This window comes from Oncorhynchus mykiss, chromosome 8, assembly GCF_057628025.1.
Source record: "Oncorhynchus mykiss isolate SJ-2025 chromosome 8, ASM5762802v1, whole genome shotgun sequence".
In the NCBI taxonomy this organism is placed as follows: Eukaryota; Metazoa; Chordata; class Actinopteri; order Salmoniformes; family Salmonidae; genus Oncorhynchus; species Oncorhynchus mykiss.
In genome coordinates, this window is record NC_143029.1 from 78952711 (window position 1) to 78973198 (window position 20488).

Here is a 20488-nt window from a genome sequence, read left to right on the forward strand (position 1 = left end):
AAAAAAATTAACTTTTGATGTCAATTTGACAAAAGCTGTAGGTGTCCTGGAGGGCAGGCAGGGACCGAGAGACTGAAAAACAGCTTCTAGACATGACCCCTGAACGGGAGATGTGGGAACTGAAACGGTCCACCCACACAGACAGGGTGGTGAAGAAGGCGCAGCAGGGCCTCTTCAACCTCACCAAAAACACTCACAAACTTTTACAGATGCACAATCGAGAGCATCCTGTCGGGCTGTATCGCCGCCTGGTACAGCAACTGCTCCGCCCACAACCGTAAGGCTCTCAAGAGGGTAGTAACGCATCACCGGGGGCAAACTACCTGCCCTCCAGGACACCTACACCACCCGATGTCACAGGAAGACCAAAAAGATCATCAAGGACAACAACCACCTGAGCCACTGCCTGTTTACCACGCTATCATCCAGAAGGTGAGGTCAGTACAGGCGCATCAAAGCAGGGACCGAGAGACTGAAAAACAGCTTCTATCTCAAGGAAATCAGACTGTTAAACAGCCATCACTACTTGTTAGATATTACTGCATGGTCGGAACTAGAAGCACAAGCATTTCACTACACTCGCTTTAACATCTGCTAACCATGTCTATGTGACAACTAAAATTTGATTTGACTTGATTTGAGAGCAAGAGTAATGGCATTTTTTTTGTATACACTAACAGAGGCTAACTCCGTCATAGCTTGTTGGACAAAACCTATGGGGAAATCAACAGGTTTGTTGGAGGGTTTTTGGATAAACGTACGGTCTGTGGTAAACACAGGTTTAGGAGATCCTATATGTTTTGTTCTATGAGATATTCTCATCATCTAACATCACTTTTTGTGAATTTTTAAGCATTTATGTAATCAAAACAGTACTTTGTTGAAGCAATTACATCCTTGAGTCTTCTTGGGTATGATGCTACAAGCTTGGCACACCTGTATTTGGAGAGTTTCTCCCATTCTACTCTGCAGATTCCCTCAATATCTGTCAGATTGGATGGGGATTATTGCTGCACAGTTATCTTCAGGTGTCTCCAGAGATGTTTGATCGGGTTCAAGTCCGAGCTCTGGCTGGGCCACTCAAGGACATTGAGACTTGTCCCGAAGACACTTCTGCGTTGTCTTGGCTGTGTGCTTTGGGTCGTGGTCTGATTGGAAGGTGAAACTTCACCCCAGTCTGAGGTCCTAATCGCTCTGGAGCAGGTTTTCATCAAGGATCTCGCTGTACTCGCTGTACATTTTTTTATTAATTCTCAATTTTCCCATACTGCCAGCGCCAGTTCACTAGCTAGCTAACATTAGCTGAATGATGAGTATCGCCATTTAGCACAACAGCTAGCCAGCTACTCCACTGACTCTGGACATCTTACAGGCAGCCTCTTCATTCAAAAATGAATCCATTGTGATTTAATTATAATGTGGCATGCTACGCTAGTTATCTAGTTGTGCCATCTGGTTAGTATCAACAAGGGCTTACTACCAATTTTAGCTAGCTAGCAACAACATTAGCGCAGCATGCTAGTTAGCTAGTTAGCTTATGTTAGCTACAGCAGGCACAAGCCAAACAAGCTACTGCCACATTGTGGTCTGGAGTATTTAAACAAAGCAGATGGGACTAGAACTGTTCAATGTGATCAACAAAAAGTTAACTGCCAACACTCTGGGCTGAGCTGTGAAGTAACTATCAGCAGTCCGATTTCTCGGTGTATCTGACCCTTTGATTCACAGTAAGTCAACCAAACTAAAGCAGGATTCAGAGGTAACAGTTACTGTCCTTTAGGTCTCAAGGGTGATCTCTTCACACCACACAGGACTATGCTCGCTGCAAACAAGCCCCAAACACATCAGTGAGACCTACCCCCCCCCCCCCCCACCCCCCCCCCCCCCCCCACCCTCTGAGGGCTGAAGTAAGTAAGTAAGAGTGTGTGTGTGTGTGTGTGTGTTGTTTGTTTTGGGGGAATGTCCAGGTGTGCTCCTGCTGATCAATCCATCTAAGAACAGAGGACATGCAACAGGTAATCTGAATGAGGGAGAGCATGCAATATTCATTCCTCTACTGACAGATTCAGGTCATTGGTAGCTAGTGACTACAGATGTAGGATCTTAATTTGATCAGCCTGTTGCAGCAGGACTCGTGGTGTATTTGAGGTTTAAAAAGGCTTCTGAAGTTTGTAATGTTTAAAAAGGCTTCTGAAGCAAAAAAATGTATTCACATGTTCTGTTGCTGCAGGATTATTTTCATGCTGTAACAAACTGGTTCAAATTAAAATCCTACCTCTGTATGAGGGTGTGTTTGCATGTGTGTGCATGCATGATGTGTTCCTCATCCACATACTTGCTATATCCCCCCCCTACCCTTCTTAAATATATCACTATGACTTGTTTTTCCAGGCGTAAATCTTCTCTCAATCTCTAACCACACCCTGTAATAAACCCAGTCTCTTCTCTTAAGTAGTTTCCAGTAACTAGGGTTGCAAAAATCCAGTAACTTTCCCCAAATGTCCTGGTTTTCGAGAAAGGGCTACACCAGAAGTGAATTGCAAAATTACTGGATTTTTGTACCCTAACAGTAACTTACTTTCACTGAGTTGGTTTGGTTTAACAATGACAGTGCTCTCACTTCAAATGATCTTATTAAGTTATAATTCTCAGAGTAAAAACTGTAAGGACACTATGAAAGGTTAAACCACGTTTATCCTTCCCAGAGGATGAATACAGCTGCATTGGACGAAGACATGTTCACACAAGCACTGATATTTAACCCTTTCTCCTATATACCTTCCTCCTACAGATAACCATTCACTTCTGGTGTAGCCCTTCTAAACCTAAGCACTGATATTTAACCCTTTCTCCTATATACCTTCCTCCTACAGATAACCATTCACTTCTGGTGTAGCCCTTCTAAACCTAAGCACTGATATTTAACCCTTTCTCCTATATACCTTCCTCCTACAGATAACCATTCACTTCTGGTGTAGCCCTTCTAAACCTAAGCACTGATATTTAACCCTTTCTCCTATATACCTTCCTCCTACAGATAACCATTCACTTCTGGTGTAGCCCTTCTAAACCTAAGCACTGATATTTAACCCTTTCTCCTATATACCTTCCTCCTACAGATAACCATGAACTTCTGGTGTAGCCCTTCTAAACCTAAGCACTGATATTTAACCCTTTCTCCTATATACCTTCCTCCTACAGATAACCATGAACTTCTGGTGTAGCCCTTCTAAACCTAAGCACTGATATTTAACCCTTTCTCCTATATACCTTCCTCCTACAGATAACCATGAACTTCTGGTGTAGCCCTTCTAAACCTAAGCACTGATATTTAACCCTTTCTCCTATATACCTTCCTCCTACAGATAACCATTAACTTCTGGTGTAGCCCTTCTAAACCTAAGCACTCAATATTTCAATAGGATACCTGATAATTAACCTTATCCCAAGTTATACCTGATAATTAACCTTATCCCAAGTTTAGGAGTTAGTACCCAGAATCCATCAGTCCAATGACAACGCATGTGGCCTGTACACACCCTTTAGAGACAGGCTCTTTGCAGGCTAAATGTTATGGTCAACAGGCCAACCCCCCATGCTCTTAATGAACTGGACGTTCCCCTTGGCATGTGACTGTGCATGTGTGGGTGTTCTGACAGAAGGATGAGTGAATGTGTATCTGGCGACTGTCAGACACTCACACTTGCCTCAACCTGCCCACAGGTTCTGTACTCTCACAACATAGTCAGATCAAGGTGGTGTGTCCTCATTACGGTATGTTCTGACTGGAAAGGAGAGGTTATCCCATCTGCAGACACACCCTACCTACAGAGCTCTCACTCTTTCACTCACACTCACACATACACACACAGTACACATGTTTTTAATCAGTACCTGCCCACAGAAGTCCCCCAGAATGTCCAGTAACTACGACGACCAAGGATTCCATGGATCACCATGGAGACCAAGGGCAGTCTCAGGTAGATGTGATATCACAGGATGACTAACACACAGACTCAGACACACATTTCTACCATGCACCATATACACAACTGTACTGCGAATGTCTGATATATTTATTCATTATTTAACATTTGATGGGTGGAGAATTATCTTTCATTAGCGGTTTGAGATCATACAGACAGACGGGTAGACAGACAGACAGACATCCCCTCTAGTTGGGCATGTTAATCCTCAGGGGACAGTCACTCATAACGTTCCTATAATCTCCATTCTTCACACTCCGCCTACCGTGTGGGAGTGTGTGTGTTTGTGCATGTGTGCATACTGTATTTGTGTGTTACACCTAATCCCCCTTATCCTCATTTGGGAGAAAAGACCATATCTAGCATAGTCCTAAATGCACAGTAACATTGAGCTGCCTTTTGACGTATCATGGAACAGCGCAGTGAATATCTGTTCTACTTGTTCCTAATTCTGTAGATGGTGACCCCTCCACATAGTGGGGACTGTGCACCTTCTCCTGCCTAGAGCAGCTAGGTATGAGACAGGGAACATCCTCTCTTAATCCTCCCCCTGTCATATGGAGATAGACACATACCGTACATGGCCTGGCTCTGTCATATGGATCATATTGAGCTTAAGCATGCAGTATTCAGTATTTCATATGCAGTATTCCGTACTCAGTACACAGTAAGCAGTATGCACAGGGCTTGTGCGCAACTGTACATAGATTCCAGTGTGTGAAAAGAACATATGTTTACCCATACTACTGAGTGTGCAGGGGTCAGCGACGAGGTCAAAACACAGTTGGACCAAAAGGTTTTTGGAATGGACAAAAATCATGCTTCTACCCATAACATACTAAATAGACTGTCATCCTAGAGGAATTATTAGTGACCCACCTTGAGCAAACACTTCTTCACAGCATTGACAGACACACCCTAAAGATATTGTGAATCTAAAAATGTGTGTGTGTGACATTCCGTTGGTTTACAGCTCCCTGAGTCAGGGATGGAAAGGGACCAGAGACAACAGAGAAGAGAGCAGAGGAGCTGTTCCAACATGCAGAGAGAGACATTATTTCCCCGAGCGCAATCCAAAACCTCACCCTACCCCTCCCTAACCCTGTAGTTACTCCTCCCTCCCTCTCCCTCTCAAAACCTCACCCTACCCCTCCCTAACCCTGTAGTTACTCCTCCCTCTCCCTCCCAAAACCTCACCCTACCCCTCCCTAACCCTGTAGTTACTCCTCCCTCCCTCTCCCCCACAAAAGCTCACCCTACTCCTCCCTAACCCTGTAGTTACTCCTCCCTCTCCCTCCCAAAACCCCACCCTACCCCTGTAGTTACTCCTCCCTCTCCCTCCCAAAACCTCACCCTACCCCTCCCTAACCCTGTAGTTACTCCTCCCTCCCTCTCCCTCCCAAAACCTCACCCTACCCCTGTAGTTACACCTCCCTCTCCCTCCCAAAACCTCACCCTACCCCTGTAGTTACTCCTCCCTCTCCCTCCCAAAACCTCACCCTACCCCTCCCTAACCCTGTAGTTACTCCTCCCTCCCTCCCTCTCCCTACCAAAACCTCACCCTACCCCTGTAGTTACTCCTCCCTCTCCCTCCCCAAACCTCACCCTACCCCTCCCTACCCCTGTAGTTACCCCTCCCTCCCTCTCCCTCCCAAACCCTCACCCTACCCCTCCCTAACCCTGTAGTTACTCCTCCCTCTCCCTCCCAAAACCTCACCCTACCCCTCCCTAACCCTGTAGTTACTCCTCCCTCTCAAAACCTCACCCTACCCCTCCCTACCCTGTAGTTACTCCTCCCTCTCCCTCCCAAATCCTCACCCTACCCCTCCCTACCCTGTAGTTACCCCTCCCTCCCTCTCCCTCCCAAAACCTCCCCCTACCCCCCCCCCTACTTTGTAGTTACTCCTCCCTCTCCCTCCCAAAACCTCACCCTACCCCTCCCTACCCTGTAGTTACTCCTCCCTCTCCCTCCCAAAACCTCACCCTACCCCTCCCTACCCTGTAGTTACTCCTCCCTCTCCCTCCCAAAACCTCACCCTACCCCTCCCTACCCTGTAGTTACCCCTCCCTCCCAAAACCTCACCCTACCCCTCCCTAACCTTGTAGTTACTCCTCCCTCTCCCTCCCAAAACCTCACCCTACCCCCCCTACCCTGTAGTTACCCCTCCCTCCCTCTCCCTCCCAAAACCTCACCCTACCCCTCCCTAACCTTACCTTATTGTTTTTCCTCCCTCTATTTCCCAATCCTCACCCTACCCCTCCCTACCCTGTAGTTACTCCTCCCTCTCCCTCCCAAAACCTCACCCTACCCCTCCCTACCCTGTAGTTACCCCTCCCTCCCAAAACCTCACCCTACCCCTCCCTAACCTTGTAGTTACTCCTCCCTCTCCCTCCCAAAACCTCACCCTACCCCCCCTACCCTGTAGTTACCCCTCCCTCCCAAAACCTCACCCTACCCCTCCCTAACCTTGTAGTTACTCCTCCCTCTCCCTCCCAAAACCTCACCCTACCACTCCCTACCCCCTGTAGTTACTCCTCCCTCCCAAAACCTCACCCTACCCCTCCCTGCCCTGCAGTTACCCCTCCCTCCCTCTCCCTCCCAAAACCTCACCCTACCCCCCCTACTTATTGCACAACGTGTTGTGTTACAGGCTGAATTCAAAATAAAATACACAAAATACACAAAATAACACATCCTAGATCTGAATGAATGAAATATTCTTATTAAATACTTTTTTCTTTACATAGTTAAATGTGCTGACAACAAAATCACACAAAAATGATCAATGGAAATCAAATTTATCAACCCATGGAGGTCTGGATTTGGAGTCACACTCAAAATTAAAATGGAAAACCACACTACAGGCTGATCCAACTTTGATGTAATGTCCTTAAAACTAGTCAAAATGAGGCTCAGTAGTGTGTGTGGCCTCACGTGCCTGTATGACCTCCCTACAACGCCTGGGCATGCTCCTGATGAGGTGGCGGATGGTCTCCTGAGGGATCTCCTCCCAGACCTGGACTAAAGCATCCGCCAACTCCTGGACAGTCTGTGGTGCAACGTGGCGTTGGTGGATGGAACGAGACATGATGTCCCAGATGTGCTCAATTGGATTCAGGTCTGGGGAACGGGCGGGCCAGTCCATAGCATCAATGCCTTCCTCTTGCAGGAACTGCTGACACACTCCAGCCACATGAGGTCTAGCATTGTCTTGCATTATGAGGAACCCAGGGCCAACCGCACCAGCATATAGTCTCACAAGGGGTCTGAGTATCTCATCTCGGTACCTAATGGCAGTCAGGCTACCTCTGGTGAGCACATGGAGTGCTGTGCGGCCCCACAAAGAAATGCCACCCCACACCATGACTGACCCACCGTCAAACCGGTCATGCTGGAGGATGTTGCAGGCAGCAGAACGTTCTCCACGGCGTCTCCAGACTCTGTCACGTCTGTCACATGTGCTCAGTGTGAACCTGCTTTCATCTGTGAAGAGCACAGAGCGCCAGTGGCGAATTTGCCAATCTTGGTGTTCTCTGGCAAATGCCAAACGTCCTGCACGGTGTTGGGCTGTAAGCACAACCCCCACCTGTGGACGTCGGGCCCTCATACCACCCTCACGGAGTCTGTTTCTGACCGTTTGAGCAGACACATGCACATTTGTGGCCTGCTGGAGGTCATTTTGCAGGGCTCTGGCAGTGCTCCTCCTGCTCCTCCTTGCACAAAGGTGGAGGTAGCGGTCCTGCTGCTGGGTTGTTGCCCTCCTACAGCCTCCTCCACGTCTCCTGATGTACTGGCCTGTCTCTTGGTAGCGCCTCCATGCTCTGAACACTACGCTGACAGACACAGCAAACCTTCTTGCCACAGCTCGCATTGATTTTCCATCCTGGATGAGCTGCACTTCCTGAGCCACTTGTGTGGGTTGTAGACTCAATCTCATGCTACCACTAGAGTGAAAGCACCGCCAGCATTCAAAAGTGACCAAAACATCAGCCAGGAAGCATAGGAACTGAGAAGTGGTCTGTGGTTATCACCTGCAGAACCACTCCTTTATTGGGGGTGTCTTGCTAATTGCATATAATTTCCACCTGTTGTCTATTCCATTTGCACAACAGCATGTGAAATGTATTGTCAATCAGTGTTGCTTCCTAAGTGGACACTTTGATTTCACAGAAGTGTGATTGACTTGGAGTTCCATTGTGTTGTTTAAGTGTTGCCTTTATTTTTTTGAGCAGTGCATTGTTGGGGGGGACATGTTTTTAGACATTTGTGCAAATGTATTAAAAATGAAATGCAGAAATGTCTCATTTACATACATATTCACACGTACATATTCACATGTTAGAAATAAAATGTTGATTTGGTTTTAATTTGCCTTATTTGCCTTCTGTTTTATCTAACTATACCAAACGTAACATATCATACTAATTTGAGTGTACCAGATTTATTAAGTCACCTTCTGTTTTATCTAACTATACCAAACGTAACATATCATACTCATTTGAGTGTACCAGATTTATTAAGTCACCTTCTGTTTTATCTAACTATACCAAACGTAACATATCATACTCATTTGAGTGTACCAGATTTATTAAGTCACCTTCTGTTTTATCTAACTATACCAAACGTAACATATCATACTCATTTGAGTGTACCAGATTTATTAAGTCACCTTCTGTTTTATCTAACTATACCAAACGTAACATATCATACTCATTTGAGTGTACCAGATTTATTAAGTCACCTTCTGTTTTATCTAACTATACCAAACGTAACATATCATACTCATTTGAGTGTACCAGATTTACGTTTAAAAAGTTACATCAAGTCTATGAGACCAGGTTGATTGCCCAGAAAATATAATAAGTATGAAAAGAATGTCTTGCTATGGTACAGCGGTTCAGGAAGTTTGTTCTAAACTGTTTCAACGAGCATTGCATCAGCTGACACAGTTGGATTAAAGCTTCTTTTGAGACAGGCAATGCTGAAACATCAGCAACATCTGATATGTATTCATATTATCTACTCAATCATCCACTTCACTCCTTCTTTGTGCATCCTGTCTTTTCAGCAGAAGGGAATTATGCTTCTCCTTAGCAAGGTGTCGCCTAGATAAATCTGATCATCTGTTCTATAAATCACCTGATATACAGTTAACTGAGCATCACCAAATCAATCAGTGAAATGCATTTACATCAGTAGTTGTTGCAAAGTGCTTATACAGAAACCGAGCCTAAAACCCCAGAGAGCAAACAATGCAGATGAAGAAGCATGGATCCCTACGATATTGAGATGAGTGAATCTGCACAGAGAGGACAAACGAGCAATATATCTACTTCCTTTGATCCTGCCATTCCCACAGGAATAACACACCCTCGTGACTGGCACACTGGCACTAGGAACAAACACACCCAGGGGGAAAGGAGTTTCTCTCAAATGCTTAAGTCTGGCTACAATAGCCTCAAAGTGGAGTTATTTTACACAACACTGTACTATAGGGATAATATAAACATACTGTATGGATTGTCTATACCAGGTCAAAGCAAAACTTTCACATCACACCCAGCCAGCTCTTCTTTGATTAAATATTGGATAGGTAATTCATTTTAAAAAATACTTCATTATCAAATACATACAAACAGATGAAGAATGCACCAACTGCCTCTTACCTATTCCAGGAATTTGCCCTGCCAAAGATTCTTGGTGTTTCTTGATAACTGTAAACCTTGATTTGAAATGTCATTTTATGATTCATGATTTTATTCAGATCCCATTAGCTGTTGAAGAAGCAGCAGCTACTCTTCCTGGGGTCCACACAAAACATGAAATAATACTGAACACCAAAAGACAAGAACAGCAACACAAATTTAAAAACGAAGAACACTACGACTACAGAACAATACAGCTAAAGTATCTAACATTTCATAATTAGACATTTCCATTGAGGCATCAGTGTGGCTTACATTACTTTGACAATGTAATAGCAGTAAATGTTATGTTTGCGTTTATCTTCCTCCTAAACAACACACTGTGGCGACAGCCAGAGCTGGGTTTGAACCAGTGACCCTGCGGAAATATAGCTAGTGCACTACCACAAGTGCCATAACGCTCCTGACATGTTGGTAAAGGGCCTTGGCTTTTATGCATACAGGGATACTGTTATTACTAAGGCTACACGCTGTACATAAAGAGCCGTGCAAGGCCATCTAGTGGCCATGTGGTTATCAAGTACAGTAAAAATGTCCCCCATGACTCAACACTAATGTGAAGTAAAGGAAATGGAGGGGTCCATATTGATAGTCTTCATATGGACAGGTGATGATATATTAATGGTGCGCTTTCAACTAGCCTGTGTTTTCAGATAAAGGCAGAGGAAGGAGAGGAAGCAACTTCAGACTATTGAGACACAGCCTAGCCTATACCCCACTTGCAGCTGCTGCTGTGGTCTCAAGATCATGATTTATATTTACAGTGGAGTCAGAGGTAAGCCTTAATGCGTGGTGGGCACACATAGACAGTGTAAATATACCCTCAGTCACCCTTAATGGTTGTTTTGCTCGCCTGTGTGGGTGAGCACTGGCGCCGTTGGTAATTATGAAGTGTGTAAGGTGGAGTAGACTATTGGTATGTTGTCTGCCGGGTTGTAGCAACATCACACAAAGACCCCCAGATGGCGCCATAACCTCTCGCTGATCCGAAGGTGAGTGCGAGTTGAGCGTACTGAGGGCGAAACAAATATCCAAAAGCTTACAAAAAAGCTGAAAAAAAAGTGAAAAAGTTATAACAAAACAAAAAAACTACAAAATATATAAAACCTTTGTCATAATAACAGATTGTATAATAAGGGTATTGAATCCTGATAACATGAATTGGTATTAAGGTATACAAGGTGTCACAGTCAAGGGGATTTTTCTTTGGCTTCTTGCCCACCCATCAGTCTCCTGGTTCACGTCAGACCAGACCGTCTCATCCTGAAGAGCAGACACCTGAAGCTTCAGTCATTCCATGGCTTGAATAGGAGATGACACCACTCCAACATATCTAGGCTATAGAGTAGAAACAGATAAACGGTAAACTCTCATGATAACAGTGGGCTATTTGATCATAATTTGCCACGTGTAGGCAATCATTGGAGACTTAGACAGTGGACAATTACCTTGGAGAACTACTTTTAGAATAGAATGGAATAGAAATATTATCCTAAAAGACTTAATTTCGGCAGTTGTTTGCAGGTCTGCATAGCGTTATGGTGCCATAACTGGAGTTTTACAGACTGCTGACACAGCTATGCAATCAACTCAGACTACCTCGATTCACTACACCATGCACGACTCAAAGGAATCTCAAATCTTACCCATTTCAAGGGCTACAGGATGCAACTTCTTCCCTAACCAACCAACCGGACACTGTTCGGATCCACCGCATGGCCAGCTGAAGTTTGACTCTCATTCTTTGCTGGAATATAATGGGAATAACGGTCTCTACAGTTCCGGGATGTATGAGTTTGGGTTCCCCACCTCTTACGGTTGTTACGGATCTTATATGGGCTCTTCACCTCTCACCACGGACACAGGTGGGCAACATTATCACAGTATTTCACTATTTGTTGATTTGAATGTGGCTGTGCCCTTGATTGAATGCCACTATTTGTCTGCTCCTAAGTGTGGACCGAGGTAAAAGTAGTTTGATATTGGATATTTGGTGGAAATTGTGTTTTATTTCATCAATAGCTATTGAACCAAGCGTGCCATGACTATGAAAATGTTATATTCTGAATCAGAGAAGGATAAACAAAAATCCACGGCTCTATACAAATAAAAAGTGGATTTTTCTCCATCCTCCCCTGATTCAGAATATATCCTTTTCATAGTCATGGCAGGCTTTGTTTAAGAGCTATTGAAGACCCCCCCCCCAAAAAAAATGTTTTATAATAATTTGGACAAAATAAAAAGCGGTGGATTTTTGTCCATCCTACCTGATGAAGAATACACTGAGTGTACAAAACATTAAGAACACCTGCTCTTTCCATGACATAGACTATAATCCCTTATTGATGTCACTTGTTAAATCCACTTTAATCAGTGTAGATGAAGGGGAAGAGACAGGTTGAAGAAGGATTTTTAAGCCTTGAGATAATGGAGACATGGATTGTGTGCATGTGCCATTCAGAGGGTGAATGGGCAAGACAAAATATTTAAGTGCCTTTGAACAGGGTATGGTAGTAGGTGCTAGGCTCACCGGTTTGAGTGTGTCAGGAACTGCAACGCTGCTGGGTTTTTCAAGCGCAACAGTTTCCTGTGTGTATCAAGAATGATCCACCACCCAAAGGACATCCAGCCAACTTGACTCAAGTGTGGGAAGCATTGGAGTCAACATGGGCCAGCATCCCTATGGAACACTTTCTACACTTTGTAGTCCATGCCCTAATGAATTGAGGCTGGTCTGAAGGCAAAAGAGAGTGCCACACAATTTTAGTGATGGCATGCTTTGTGTAAGAGCCATTGAAGAATGAAAGCCCCCCCCCCCCCCCCCCCCAAAAAAATCACCATGGCATGCTTGGTCCAATAGCTATTGATGAGAGAAAACAGAATATCCACAGAATATTCAATATAAAACTAATTTTATCTTGGTTAAATGTGTATGTATCAATTGTATGCAAATCCAAATGTGTACGCAAACGTGTAATACTCTCCTTTTATAACTAACCCATAATTTGGTCATTACTGTACTTTTCAGAAATATTGTGTTGGCTCTTTATGCCAGGTTTTGTTTTAATCATATTACAGGATACATTGTGTTAATCAATGATAGTACTACTATTAATGGTCATACACATTTTCTCAGAGAAAGAGAAGGAGCCAGAAGTCCGAATGGTAAAGGGAAAACAAAAGAAAGTCCGGAAGCCCAGAACCATCTACTCCAGCCTGCAGCTGTGCGCGCTCCAGTGCAGGTTCCGAACGAGGCAGTATCTGGCGCTACCTGAGCGTGCGGAGCTGGCCGCTTCACTGGGACTCACACAGACACAGGTGCACCATGTTCATTTTCTGACCATGATGGACTTCAATGATAATCATTTATGATTTCAAATATTATTATTTTCATTATATGCTAAATGTATTTCATATGTACAGTAAGTGCATTGTATTGTATACAAGTGCACTACGCTTTCTGCCAAGAGGTCTGGAGTAGTAAGGCACTTGTCTGGAGGTAGCAGTGTGCTTGTACGACTGGAATTTCAAACACCATCTATACTTCCTCTCCCAGGTGAAGATCTGGTTCCAGAACCGTCGCTCAAAGTTGAAGAAGCTATGTAGAAACGGCCAGATGCCACTGGAACAGCCGGAGACCCCGTGTGACTCCCCTAGGTCCAGCAGCTCTCCTCAGGCTACAACGGTGCACTGGGCCCCCCATGGTATTACCGAGACAGGAGGCTCAAGCAATGAGCAGAACTGTATCCCTCCAAGCAACCCATCCTTTTACAGTAACTACTCTTGGTACTCAGCAACAGACTCTGTGGCACTCTCCCAGCAGAGTCCAGTACTATATCAGCCACAGAATCCTTCAGTTGATGTGGGTTCAATTTATTGATATATAGGACTAAAGATAATGAAAACCTGCTAATGGGAAAATCTGTGTGTGGACTCTGCTTTCACCTGGCAGGAATATGAGCAATTTTTATTTAGCAGATAAACAGTTTATGACCAGTTTATTTCAACAAATTCCTGTATGTTTGAGAATAACATTGATATTGAATATTGTGTAATAAATGTGCCATATTGTACGTATGACAAGAATGTGGCCTAAGGAACTTAAAAGGCATCGCTTCAATAGAATTAGTGGAAATACCTAAAGCACGGTATCTAATTGGTCTAGAGGAAAAACTAAATAAATTACTAACAATGTAGAGCTGGAGGTTGATGTGATCAGAGACTATTAGTAGGGCTGAATACGTCACACATGCAGCCAAACAACGCAGCATCAATAACATCATGACATAATCAGTCCAGCGAACGTATGATACTCTGCAAACCTTGCAGTCCTAACAACGTTAACACAAGATAATCTTATGATGCCGTCAATCAGAAAATAATGTGCTCCCCAGATTAGAATTCATTTGATTTCCTGAAACATAAAGTCAAATGTGTTAAAGTAACATTGCAATGACCACATAGTTTGCTAATATTTTGTCAGACAAAAAAAGTGAAAGGTAAAATATGATATGCTAATGACTCAAAGATAGACACTGTTTCTAATTAAATGTGAACTAAAGCTTTATTTAAATAATAAAACGTATTTTCTACACAGGTCATCTAAAATAATGCACTAGTGCAGTCTCATTTGAGTCAATATCAATGCCCAGTTTTTCTAGTCTCTCTGTGGTGCTAACCCTGGGTCAATTTGGTGTTTTACCTCTTCATAGATGTTGATGTGACTGGGGTGTGAACAGCTGATCTGAAAAGAGTGATTAGACTCATATTGGCGATGGCTCATCCTCCTCGGGTAGTTTGGTGAGAATATCCACACCGTCAGAGGTGATGACTACTGTGTGTTCAAACTGGGCTGACCTGAACACACACACACATACAGGTTAATCCGGGGTATCAGTGACACTTTGGGCTATAACCCTTTATGTCAGTCGTATGTAGGCTGTAAGTGACCTACCTCTTGTCGTCTGCAGACACTGCTGTCCACTTGTCCTTCAGGATTCTGAACTCTGATGATCCTTCCATCAATATGGGCTCTGCATACACAGATTTAACATTAAAGGGATACTTCGGGATTTTGGCACAATGACTGGAAGTCTATGGGTATCTGCTAGCATGCTAGTAGACTTCCAGTCATTGCGCGAACACTAGTTAGCATTGGCTCTACCTCCAACTTCCTTCATACTGGATGTAGAGACATACAAACTATGTAGGTAGGTAGTGGTTAAAGTGTTGGATTTGTAACCGAAAGGTTGCAAGATCGAATCCCCGAGCTGACAAGGTCAAATCTGTCTTTCTGCCCCTGAACAAGGAAGTTAACCACTGTTCCTAGGCCGTCATTGAAAATAAGAATTTGTTCTTAACTGACTTGCCTAGTTAAATAGATAAAAGGTGAAATAAGGAAAAATCCTGAAGTATCCCTTTAACACACCTGCAGCTAGATATTCATCATAAGATGCTAAATTCATCATACTGGCTTTATGTCTGTATTTTTAAAGTTGTATATCTTGAAAGTTGACTGCTGCTAAACATTTTGGGACTATATCAACATTGGACTAATGAAACAAATACTAAAAGATAGTTTTAGGGTGGAGTTTTCCTTTAACATACACTGACAGACATTGGACATGTAACTGACCTATAGTGAAGGCCATCCCTTCATCCATGGTCATATCATTGGCATTAGCTGTCAGATAAATGAGAAAGTGATATTTAGGTCAAAATACTGTAGGTAGGGTTGCAAAATTCCTGGAACTTTCAATAAATTCCCCAGTTTTGCAGAAATCCGGGTTGGAGTCTAGATTTCCTGCTTATTCCTTCAACTGGGATTTCAGGAAAACCAGAGAGTTTATTAAAGGTTCCTGTAATTTTTCAACCCTAACTCTAGGTAATGGTGAATGAGTGGACCATCTAAAACTGTAGGATTGCTGTGAGATACCAACTCTTACCATGGTGCCAGATCTCAGGATGGCAATGGAAGTAGGAGCCTATGCCATGCCCAATGAAGTAGGGACACACATGGAAACCATTGGAATGGGCTATTTCACTGTAGAAGGAAGAGAGGGCCAGTAGATTATACAAAACAACAAAGGGGTTGTGTGTGTGTGTGTGTGTGTGTGTGTGTGTGTGTGTGTGTGTGTGTGTGTACCTGATAGTGTTACCTATAACACACAGTGGAGCCCCAGGTTTACAGGCAGCAATGGCCTCATCTCTACACTTCCTGGCTGTCTTCACTAGCTTTCGCCCCACCTCGTCCACACAGCCAATCAGGAACGTCTCTGAAGTGTCACCATGGTAACCCTCCAGATAGACCTGATGAAGGGGTTGGGGTGGTAAGGAATGTGGAACAGTGGATCGTGCCCGTGTGTGTATGTGAAGGGGGGTAAAACTCACAGTCACATCAACGTTGATAATGTCGCCATCTTGCAGTTGTCGGGTGTCAGGTATGCCATGGCAGACCACATTATTGACAGAGGTGCAGACTGATTTGGGGAACCCCCCATATCTCAGGGGAGAGGGGTACGCGTTGTGACGAATCGTCTCCTGGTGGACAATAAAATCTATCTCGTCTGTCATCATGCCAATCTGGGGGTCAGAGGTTAAAGCTATGACGTTATTAATTTGGAATGTCAGCAAACAGACAGACACACTCTCTTACTCTCTATAACACACACACACCTTGAGACTGCGTCCGGCCAGCAGCAGTATATGTCTGGCTAGCTGGCAGGCTCTGGTCAGGCCCTGGATCTGCTCCTGGTCTTTGATCTCTATGTAGTCTGGCCAGTCTGGTACCTGACCACTGTTCACATAGTCAGGCCTCAGGATATGCTACAGACAGACAGAGAAAGAATGAGACAGAAAGGGAGAGCGAGGGAGGAAGAGAGAAAAGGAGGGGGAAGAGTGAGATGGGGAAGGGGGGGAGAGGACAGTCATTTTATTGCATCACAAGTTTGAGAGCATCAAAACTGATATCCTGGGTAAATATCCTGGGTAAATTGTGATTGACTGACTGATCTACAAATCATATTGAGTAGTTATTCATGATGCAAAGTGATTTGTAGATCAGTCAGTCTCGACTCGCTATTCAAGTCAGCTGCAATGTTGAACGCGCCCAATGTTTGAGGTAAGTGATCCATTGTAACTTGGGCAGTGACTGGCAGAGCGAGATATGTGATGCATTGTGGGATATTGAGTACATACTGTACCTACCTTGGGCACTGAGTAGGCTGGTCTGACGACAGCCGGTCTGACTACACTGCGAGAGCTCTTCCACTTCCTCCAGAAGAACTGTCGGTGCTGCTGGGATTGGACACCCCAGGGTGAGCCACACCCCCACAGACCATACACCCTCTGGAGGAAACCCCCCAATCCTGGAAAGAGACAGACACACATACAGATAAATCAGACTGAAAAGGAAACGAAACACCTAGATTGCCATTATGAAAATTGCTAAACAGTATCACTTTTTTACTTTAAACACACTCACAAAAACAGCTCTCCTCTAGTACATGATCACCTAATAGTACTGCTTGTGGGTCTTTGTGGAGTATTTCAGTGGTACACTCCCACCAATTACAGAGCGAAGATAATATTATTAGCCAATAAGGTTTAATGTAGTCAAAATATAACTATGACACGCCAGACATCTATATGACTCTGGACTACAGACAGCCATTCCATTATAGACTCTCTGAGAGGGTTCTAATAGAAAGTAATATCTTTAAATATTAGCTCATCCACTCATGGTCTGCCGGCTGCTTAACTAATTGATCAGTCACGTGAAAGTCAAGTGACTTTGACACTGATTGATTTGACTCAATATGACATGTAAAGGCCTATATTAATCAACTCAAAGCAAATTGAGACAACATTTGCAAATGTCAGCTCTGCCCAGGAACTGATCTAAGGATAGTACATCTGGTTTCCACCCTAATGGCAAAGGTTAGGGTACTAATCCTAGAGCTTTCGTCAAGGGCTACTTCTGCAAGGTGCAGACACGACAGGCGCCCCACGTTTGTTTGCATCCGCCAAAGACAGCACCCACCTGACAGGCCGTCAAGCCTGCCAATCCCATAGGTCTAAAGTATATCCAAATGAGACATGTAGTTTTATTTAAATTACACAACTGTCAATATAGATTACAGCTGACAACCTCACGTTATGAAACAAGCGTCCTCTGATCAGTAATTCTCAGAGGTTGTCATCTATTTATTTGAAGTTCTATTAGAAGCATTGTTTTTATATCGCTCATTCGCCATCTTCGGATCAACATAGGTTGATGGTTATCTGATTATTGACTTATTCGCGAATTCTTACCTGCTCTTGATAGAAGTTTAACACCACTGGGCGCCGCCATATTGTTTGTAGTGGAGGATCAAATTACTTTACGTCATGGATTGGATTTGCATAGATTCACTCAGGGCCATAAAATGATGTTGAAGACAAGCAAACACACACACACACATATATATTTTTTCTTTGGGAACTGCCATTTTTCCAGTCCATCTCCCAGTCGAATGTACTGACCAATCAAATACTGAATGTCTTTGAGAGAAATACGATCTATTCCTTCTTCTTCGAGGAGGTTTAATGGCGGTTGGCATCCAACAAAATGTTGCATTACCGCCACCTACTGGACTGGAGTAAAATTCCCTTATACCTTGCTTAAATTTTACAAATACCCTACCATCTAATACTATACTCACAAAAAAAAAAGGATGGGGCACCACCACTTAACACACCCTGTAACTTGTCAAGCCTCAGGCTCCAAGAAATTCACCACACCTACCACCTCCGATACTTCGCCCTCATTCACTTCCATTTCTCCTCCTGTCTTAAACTCACTCTGCTTACACTTTCTACCATTCTTCTTTAACAAACCATCTCCCTTTTTTCCACCATTTTTAACCAACCAGCTCACCGTCTTCCTCCCTCTCTCTCTTAGACCTCTCTTTTTTCCTCCACTCCTCCGTATTCCAAGTATAAGTCTCCTTACAATAATACTGCATTTCTCTTGTTCTTGCCTTGTCAAGGGACGCTATTTAACCAGCTGTCACAATCTCTGTACAATCAGCACAAACCCCTCGGGATGTAGCGCTCAACAGTGCATCCCACTTGTAAATCTAAATCTTGTAAATCTATTTCAGCTTTTCTTTTTTCATTTTTTTTTTACCCCTTTTTCTCCCCAATTTCGTAGTATCCAATTGTGTAGTAGCTACTATCTTGTCTCATCGCTACAACTCCCGTACGGGCACGGGAGAGACGAAGGTTGAAAGTCATGCGTCCTCCGATACACAACCAACCAAGCCGCTGCTTCTTCTTCTTCTTCTTTAACACAGCGCACATCCAACCCGGAAGCCAGCCGCACCAATGCGCCGGAGGAAACACCGTGCACCTGGCCACCTTGGCTAGCGTACACTGCGCCCAGCCCGCCACAGGAGTCGCTGGTGCGCGATGAGACAAGGACACCCCTACCGACCAAGCCCTCCCTAACCCGGGCGACGCTAGGCCAATTGTGCGTCGCCCCACGGACCTCCCGTCGCGGCCGGTTAAGACAGAGCCTGGGCGCGAACCCAGGACTCTGATGGCACAGCTGGCGCTGCAGTACAGCGCCCTTAACCACTGCGCCACCCTGCCTGCTCATCAGCTTTTTATAGAGTGCACGTTCCTTCGCTTACGGCCATACCAGCCTGAATACGCCCAATCTCGTCCGTTGTCAGAAGCAAGGTCAGGCCTGGTAAATACTTGGATTGGAGACTGTCTGGGAATTCCAGGTGCTGCAAGGTTTTTGTCCAGTAGGGTGTACTGGTCTCTGGTATTATAAAGGAGCAACTGGGCAAACAAATCAAAATGTATTTTATATTTCATATTCTTCAAAGTAGCCACCCTTTGCCTTGATGACAGCTTTGCACAATCTTAGATTTCTCTCAACCAGCTTCATGAGGAAGCTCCTGGAATGCATTTCAGTTAACAGGTGTGCCTTCTTAAAATAATTTATGAACTTCTTAATCCGTTTGAGTCAATCAGTTGTGTTGTGATAAGGTAGGGGTGGTATACAGAAGATAGCCCTATTTGGTAAAAGATCAAGTCCATTTTATGGCAAGAACAGCTCAAATAGGCAAAGAGAAAACGACAGTTCATCATTACTTTAAGACATAAAAGTCAGTCAATACGGAACATTTCAAGAACTTTTACATTTTCTTCAAGTGCAGTCGCAAAAACCATCAAGTGCTGTGATGAAACTGGCTCTCATAAGGACCGCCACAGGAAAGGAAGGCCCAGAGTTACCTCTGCTGCAGGATAAGTTCAGGATAAGTTCATTAGAGTTAACTCCACCTCAGATTGCAGCCCAAATAAATGCTTCTCAGAGTTCAAGTAACTGACACATCTCATCATCAACTGTTCAGCGGATATTGTGTGAATCAGGCCTTCATGGTCTAATTGCTGCAAAGAAACCACTACTAAAGGACACCAATAATAAGAAGAGACTGGCTTGGGCCAAGAAACATGAACAATGGACATTAGGCCGTTGGAAATCTGTCCTTTGGTCTGATGAGTCCAATTTTGAGTTTTTTCTTTCCAACAGCAGCGGTCTTTGTGAGATGCAGAGTAGGTGAACGATGGTCTCCGCATGTATGGTTCCCACCGTGAAGCATGGAAGAGGAGGTGTGATGGTGCGTTGCTGGTGACACTGTCTGTGATTTATTTAGAATTCAAGGCACACTTAACCAGCATGGCTCCACAGCATTCTGCATCAATATGCCATCCCATCTGGTTTGCGCTTAGTGGGACTATTATTT

General features: G+C 44.1%; 2 protein-coding genes across 5 annotated transcripts; one reads left to right on the forward strand and one right to left on the reverse strand.

Moving 5' to 3' along the window:
• Positions 1–10491: 10491 nt before the first annotated feature.
• On the forward strand, positions 10492–13775 carry LOC149982141 (homeobox protein Dlx2b-like). The gene is made up of 3 exons (XM_090182689.1): positions 10492–11557; positions 12829–13010; positions 13249–13775. Exons 1-3 carry the CDS (start codon positions 11272–11274, stop codon positions 13570–13572), a joined length of 792 nt encoding a protein of 263 aa, XP_090038815.1. The 5' UTR covers positions 10492–11271; the 3' UTR covers positions 13573–13775.
• On the reverse strand, positions 13657–18280 carry metap1d (methionyl aminopeptidase type 1D (mitochondrial)). 4 transcript variants are annotated; one of them, XM_021613886.3, is made up of 9 exons: positions 18006–18280; positions 16899–17059; positions 16368–16517; positions 16083–16274; positions 15838–16001; positions 15638–15735; positions 15328–15375; positions 14647–14725; positions 13657–14549 (listed from the first exon to the last, which is right to left on the reverse strand). In XM_021613886.3, the coding sequence occupies exons 1-9, from the start codon at positions 18043–18045 to the stop codon at positions 14456–14458; spliced, it is 1026 nt and encodes a 341-aa protein (XP_021469561.2). In that variant the 5' UTR covers positions 18046–18280; the 3' UTR covers positions 13657–14455. The 4 variants fall into 4 exon arrangements, 2 of the variants coding, with proteins under 2 accessions (XP_021469561.2, XP_021469562.2); XR_016482650.1 differs by having other exon boundaries at positions 14231–14549; positions 15851–16001; positions 16083–16232; XR_016482649.1 differs by having other exon boundaries at positions 14231–14549; positions 15851–16001.
• Positions 18281–20488: the final 2208 nt, after the last annotated feature.

Excerpts from the sequence above, each read along its gene's own strand:
- LOC149982141 (XM_090182689.1), top strand. The coding sequence starts at position 11,272 with ATGCAATCAACTCAGACTACCTCGATTCACTACACCATGCACGACTCA. Across the intron at positions 11,558-12,828 it reads ACCTCTCACCACGGACACAG|AGAAAGAGAAGGAGCCAGAA; the intron begins GTGGGCAACATT and ends ACATTTTCTCAG. Across the intron at positions 13,011-13,248 it reads TGGGACTCACACAGACACAG|GTGAAGATCTGGTTCCAGAA; the intron begins GTGCACCATGTT and ends TTCCTCTCCCAG.
- metap1d (XM_021613886.3), bottom strand. The coding sequence starts at position 18,045 with ATGGCGGCGCCCAGTGGTGTTAAACTTCTATCAAGAGCAG. Across the intron at positions 15,736-15,837 it reads GTTATAGGTAACACTATCAG|TGAAATAGCCCATTCCAATG; the intron begins GTACACACACAC and ends TTCCTTCTACAG. Across the intron at positions 14,726-15,327 it reads AGGGATGGCCTTCACTATAG|AGCCCATATTGATGGAAGGA; the intron begins GTCAGTTACATG and ends CTGTGTATGCAG.